Raw genomic sequence first — 6,721 nt, 5'->3', positions numbered from 1 at the left:
GGCTGTTTCTTCGTGCTTCGCATGTGCGACTCCACTGCCTTAATTCCCATCGTTCTGAGCTTGAATCGATTCTTGGACTAAATCCACTGAGCCTCATGTATGTTCCCTGGTTTTAGCCATGGAGAAAACTCTTGGCTGGAGACAATTTTGGTTACATTTACACTTGCTCATATTTTCCAGAGAAAAAGTTAATGGCGCATCTCCCAAATGTCCCGGCCGCAACAACGCTTTTATTGGTTCCTCTATCGGGACAGAACCAGTAATGGAGAGCCCTTATTTTTTTTTTTTTTTTAAATAAATTGTCAATTTTAACGTTTTATTTAGATTACAAAAAAAAATCGTAATAAAAATAATCCTATTTATGATGTTTTAAAAATTAAGACCTACGAAAGACTGATTTAAGACATTTTAATACCAATTAAGGCCTTAGTTTTATTTTGAAGAATTCAATGCCTTTTAAGACTTTTTAAGGACCCGCGGGAACCCTGTATAACTAACTGGCCTGCATAAGATAATAAAAAAAAAAGCACAGAGTTTAAGAAAGAATTTTTTTTAAATAGAAATTTTCTCATTTTTGAGACAATATGTTCTGATAAAGAGTACATTTATATAAATGTTTAAGCCAGAACGATTTGACATTTAAATGCGATTTCCCTACGACTTCAAAGCCTGCTGGCTAAAGAAGGACTCATGCTTATTTCCTATTTCAGAAGATAACAGGACGTCATGGACTGCCTGAAAGCAGAACACCTAGTTACCTCTAAGACAAGCCGTCAATCAAAGCCATGCAAGCACACATCCCCGCCTGACTGTGACATGCATCCCCCCAGAACAACAGTGAACAAGGTGAAAACCGGCAGCGGACAAAAGAACGGATCTGACAGCTTGTTTCAACAGAAGCTGCAGAAACCCCTCTCCCACATCAGCTGCACCTGACACAGCAAGAGCTCCGCCCTCAGCTGGAATTCACCTAGAGCAGAGAGGTGAAAGCTTCACCCAGCCAGATGGGGATGAGCCAGACCAACTGGAGAGCAGGGTAAGGCCTCAAACTGCTAGCGGAGGCAAAGAGGGAATTTCCAAAGTTCTATTTAAACCCTGAAATCTATAATTAAGGGACACGAGCGGCTCTTTTGCATCTATTTTAATACGTCAACATGACCTTCCTCTGTTCCATTCCTCCATCTGTATGTATTTTAATTTGGCAGCTGATCTGATTTAGCCAGAGACTCACAGCCGGCTTGTGTTTTGCATTTGTATGCAATTCAAGTAGCACCAGCAAGACGGATGTGAACATCTCCCAGAGGCGGAGAGCATCTTTCACCTTTAAGTATTCCTTAATGAAGCTCGCCGCATTGACGCCGCTTTTCATGTTGAAACTGATGTCCACCTTCACCTCGGTCTCCTGGTCTGTCAACTTGATGATCGGCACCTGAAAGAGAGACTCGAACGTCAGGATAATCGGCCCAATCCGAGCGGCCTTTAGAAGTGAAGCCTTTACTCACCGTAGCCTTGTCCAGGACTTTAATGGAGAAGGGTTCTGCCACGTTATGTTTCCGAAGAGCCTGCTCTAACTCCTGCAGCGGGGGGCGCTCCCACTTCCCTAACACGACCAGGTCTATGTCGCTGTGGGAAGGAAGGAAAGGGCAACGTTAAATCTTAGCAATGCAGCTGGATTCCAACTGACAGCGTGTCTTCTCCAAAGCCTTACCTTGTGGGAAGGTAGAGCCCGGTGCTGAAGGAGCCAAATATCTGGACCTAATAAAATAACGATAGAGACCACACTGTTACTGCAGAACAGAGAAACTGGTGAAGATAATCCCAGCATGAGGATTACAGAGTTCGTTTTTAAGTTGTGATGAAACATCCAGCTCGAAGTCTGAACAGTTCAACAAACAAGGCATCTCTGGGTTCCACTTGGGAGAAGTTAAGCGCTGCCAGCTTGGGTTTGGAGCCAAATGAAGTACACAAAGGTTTGGGAACAAAAGGCTGGGCTTTGGGGTTCCAAGTAAAAGCTCTCAAAGGAAGCAGAATGAAGTTCTTTCCCTTTCCTCCTGTTAAACACGACAAGGCAGCGGCATAGGGACAGGCCAGGAATAACAGGCTGAAATGGAAAAAGGAAGCAGAAACAGATGCCAGACTCAAGCCCATTTATCTGACAATGCGGCTTCGCAGTGGAAGTGGGAAAAGCTGGCAGCCAATGAATCGCCGGCGCTCACACTTTACGCCGTTAAGTAATGATGTCAATCTCAGCGCGCTGAGCAACCCTTCCACTGCATCATATAAGCCCTAAACCATTAAGTGATGTATTAAAATTTAAATATATGTGAGAGCTGACAATATATTCAGTTATAAAAAAAAGCTTCTTTATTCTTATATTAATGTAGTTTAATCGTAGTTTTTTTTAATTAAACTTAATTTTTCGGTTATTTCTAAAGCAGTAATTTAAGAATAAGTTAAATAAATTCACCTTAAATAAAAGTAAATAATTAAAGTAATCGATTTTTGTCAATTTGAGCCAAAAAAAGTATTTTGAAAAATGTAAATATATTTCTTTGTTTTGGGATGTGGAAAAGCATATTGGTATGCAATACCGCTAGTCACCACAAGGTGTTTTCAAATATCTGGATAAATTCCTATTGAACAGACAAAAAAAAAAAGAAGGTTTTTAGCAATTTTCTCTTGATTTGATGTTTCTAAAAGCTCCACATTGGTTCTAGTTGTTTTGAGTAACAACCACAGGTAAAAGCTTTGATTAAAATCCTTCGTAGAGGTGAAAACTGTAATTCACATATGATCCCGAACTGAAAAAGGGATGCAAACAATCGACTTGCGATTAAATGTCTATTAATGGTTTATAATAAACATTATTCCATTTGATTAATTAAAAATATTTGCATATAAAAACTTCATTTTTAGAATTGTAATGTTACCCTGTCCACTAGGGGGTGCTGCTGTTCATTCTTAACCAGAGTTTTACTTGTATTTGCAAGAGAAGTAATGCCAGCGTGGAGGCATGTGTGAAACATGAAAAAATCCAGATTTGAGATTATTTCTTCTCTTTAATGGCTACAGAATCAACTTTATGCCATTCTGTTTGCATATGATAAACTCTTTCAGTTAATACCTTAATATCGCCACATGTTTAAAGGCGCTGCTAGCAGCCAAAGTCTCTCACAGCACTGAATGCTGGATTACGCGTCACAGTTAGCGTAAACTTCATTGAAACAAGGTGGTAAATAGTCTGACAGTTTGTTAGTGACACATGCCGTCTTTTAACGATAGTTATGCAAGTCTTTATATTGGAAATAATCAGTTTCTCTTATTATAATTAGCTATTTATTTAGTGACCTAAGGTTAGTAACCCTGCGTTATATCTTCTTAATACATCTAGTTTAATCATGTGTAGAAAAACTTTTTTATTCAGTCAGCATTTAATAAAGCTGGCACGAGAATTTTAAAAATATAATGATTTACTCATTTCTTTTTTTAAACTCATCATACTGGGAAAAAAAAGAAAGAAAAAAAAAGAAAAAAAGAAAAAAAAAAAAAAAATTATTAGGCCCTTATGTTAATGGTGAGATTCTATTTATACATGAGAAAACTATTTTTTAAAGGGTAACCCATTGAAGGCCAATATCAATTAACTTTATAACAATTAATTAATTGAAAACTTGCATTTCCAACCATCATACTTTAATTTGTTATTTTTTGCTAAAGAATATGCACTGAAAACAAATCTAGTTGCAGGATTTGCTGGTTAAAATCTCAATATTGGCTCTTTTACTCAACAGTGAAGGCAGCTTAACAGATTAAGTAACAACACTCTTCATCATGGAAGTTGTAACTGAGGAAAGAGGATTTCCAGTCCTCGGAATCAAAAAAAACTCAAGAGTCACTGAAATTTATAAAGCCTTTTAAAAGAAAACTGTTTTTTTGTTGTTTTTTTTTTGAAGTGTCTGTGAGAGAGCGAGACTTTAAGATGATAACAGGAAGACAATGAAGAAAACAGCAAGTTCCCAGTGCTTTTAACGAGTCAGGGAACCTGCTGGGTTAGAACAAGTTTAGGAAACGTCAGATCTAATGTAACGGCTTATAATCAACCAAGGAAACACCAAGCAAGTGTTGTTTACAGTAATGCTAACCAAAGGTGGGTAGTATTTAGTTACATTTACTTCAGTAACAATTTAGAAACAAATGTTCTTTTAGGAGTAAATTTGCCAGATTGCTCTTCTTACTACTACTTGAGTAAAATTCTTGTAAAGTATCTCTACCCCTACTTTAGTAAAATCTCTGACTACTTTAATCAGAAGAAGTTTTTTTTTACCCTGTCCGAATATAAATACAGGTCTCATTGTTTGGTTTTCTATGTTTTAAAATTGGTAAAAGTATTCCTTCTGCACAAATGTGTTCATTTACATTCATTTATTTGTATTCTTTAGGCATCCGAGTTTTTAAAATGAGAGAACTTGCACATAAAGTCTGTTTGCCAGCATCATTTATAAACATTAAATCTGATGTTATTATCTAACAATTACTCAGTAGTCTATTAGCTTTTCTACCCAGGCTATTAGCTAGCAATGCGTACAGGCGTACACTGTACGTTCTTTACTAAAAATATAAAAAATTGTACACACTGTTTTGGGGAGGTACGGCTAATTTTCCCACGGAATACGGTGGAATATCTAACGTCCCTTCGGACAATTTTGTTCGTGGGACCGAGCATGCTACGCTGTTCGCAAGAAGTAAGCTCAAAACTTTGAAAAAATTACGAAAACTCATCGAATACCTGATAATTATAGGATTATTTGGGTTTTTTTTTTTTTTTTTAAGGACAATACTTCCTGAAAATGCAGGAAATAGCGTTTCAGGGAGTCTAAATTTCAAACTTTTCTATAGTGGAATATACCCCTTTACTGCTTTGTAGGACAGTCCCATGCACCGCGTAAAGATATGATACACCAAAGTGCACAGCCTATTGCCTTACAGTATGTAATATTCCTAGCTAAAAGTCTGTGTCTACCGAATACTTTTTTACTTGTAAAAAATGTTAAAGTACTTCTACTCTTACTCGAGTACTCTACCCACCTCTGACTAACCATGCCATCTGAAATATGAGATTTATTTGAATTATTGTCAAATATTACAATCCAACTTCAGAAGGAGGTAGGTGGGAGTGCATTTAAACACTGATTTACCATTTTCCCATTATCTTGCTTGGTTTCTTATTTTATTTAACCAAAAATCAGTATAGAGAAAAACTATCTAAAATGTTTATTTCTGGTTTTGTTTATTTTTATAGATTTTATTGGCAGGACAAACGTGTCAAACTGAAAATCATCCCCGGAATTTGGATCAGCGCTTAGAACTGTAACATAATTCGCTGCAGGAAAATTTGTTCTTTTCCTTAAATAAAAATAAAAGCTCTTTTTTTCCCCGATTAAGCGTCTGTTACCGAAGAGCTAACAATGATTTTTCAGAAAGGCTCAAATCCAGCCGCCATAGAAGTGGTGTAGATCTATATGTTTGTCTTACATCAGCTGCAGGCCACAGCTCTTTGATGATCATCTCTATCCGCTTCACCACCTCCTTCCTCATAGATTCCTCTTCAGTTCGGGGACGCATGAAGTTGTAGAAGTCCCTCACCTCTTCATCGAGTCTGTGGAGAACGGTCAAAACCGAGGTTATTCTCACATAACTTGCATTCATAATTCCCCCAGGGCAGAAATATTAAAAAGAGCCAGTTTCCATAGTCCCAGTTTCACAGCATTTAGCCTGACCCGTCCCTGTAACTATCCTGTTAAAATGGGACTGCATATCCCTGGTCAAAATGTGATTACACTTTGCTGCATTACTGTACGTCTACCTCAAACTGCTACAGTTGGAGCAACGCTCTTTTAAATGACATCCAGTTTCTACCGGGGGAAGCATGTCACAGCATACAGGATGAGACTGCAGAAAGGAGCATTTGGTCCCGCAGGTTTCTCACGCTGTTATGGCAGCAGGGACAGCGAAACGCTCCAGCATTCAGGGATAAAACCTGCAAATCTTTTCCCCCGATTATCAAACCCTTCTTAGGGCGGCTTCTCAACAGTTAGAGGGACTTTTTATCACTCATGGTTATAGCTAATGCCATATTTTACCTAAATGGTATCAATATGATAAATTCCATCTGGGGTATTGGAGCTAAAAACTAACAGATAATATTTTAGAATGACAAATAAAGCAAGCTATGATAGATAAATAAAAAAAAGATACTTGTATAAAAACTTCATAATAACACATAGCCATTGTGGTTAGAATTAAATGTTTAGGTAGCAATGCTTGCCATATATAGTATCAACTTCCAAGTGGCTCTAGAATTTAGGCACTTATGAAAACAATTAACTTTTACTTTTGGATTTACCTGTTACTAGTTTTGAATTTCTTTTTTTAAATATGATTCTAATCAAGTTTATTCCCCACCCCTTTCCAAACACAATTAATTATTAAAATTACACCTATGCCCTTTAACGAGGTTTATAAAATCCAAGACATTTTTAGTTTTTAATCACAATACTTTGATCCCTAATGTGTGCAAAACATGTCCTTGTTTACTTGCTACAAATATCAAACCTCATTTGTCATTTCCAAATTTACAGCCAACTCAGAGAAACTTTATTTTCAAATAAGAGTCTAGAAAAAATAAATAAATAAAGTAGGGATGCACGATATTGGGATTTTG

The 6,721-nt window shown here is 37.1% G+C and overlaps 1 protein-coding gene across 2 annotated transcripts in view; it reads right to left on the bottom strand.

The window, feature by feature from the left end:
• Positions 1–6,721, bottom strand: part of papd7 (PAP associated domain containing 7) — an 18,905-nt gene that overhangs the window by 8,292 nt on the left and 3,892 nt on the right. For both annotated transcript variants that reach the window (XM_015385988.1, XM_015385987.1), the window contains exons 2-5: positions 5,533–5,656; positions 1,709–1,755; positions 1,503–1,623; positions 1,322–1,429 (exon numbers count right to left, since the gene is read on the bottom strand). In XM_015385988.1, coding sequence (XP_015241474.1) covers positions 1,322–1,429; positions 1,503–1,623; positions 1,709–1,755; positions 5,533–5,656 — 400 coding nt within the window. The remainder of the gene's footprint in view (positions 1–1,321; positions 1,430–1,502; positions 1,624–1,708; positions 1,756–5,532; positions 5,657–6,721) is intronic.

The sequence above is a fragment of the Cyprinodon variegatus genome, unplaced genomic scaffold, assembly GCF_000732505.1.
Source record: "Cyprinodon variegatus isolate N-32 unplaced genomic scaffold, C_variegatus-1.0 Scaffold354, whole genome shotgun sequence".
NCBI lineage: Eukaryota > Metazoa > Chordata > Actinopteri > Cyprinodontiformes > Cyprinodontidae > Cyprinodon > Cyprinodon variegatus.
The sequence above is the reverse complement of the archived record's forward strand: the minus strand, read 5'-3'. Positions and strand labels throughout refer to the sequence as shown.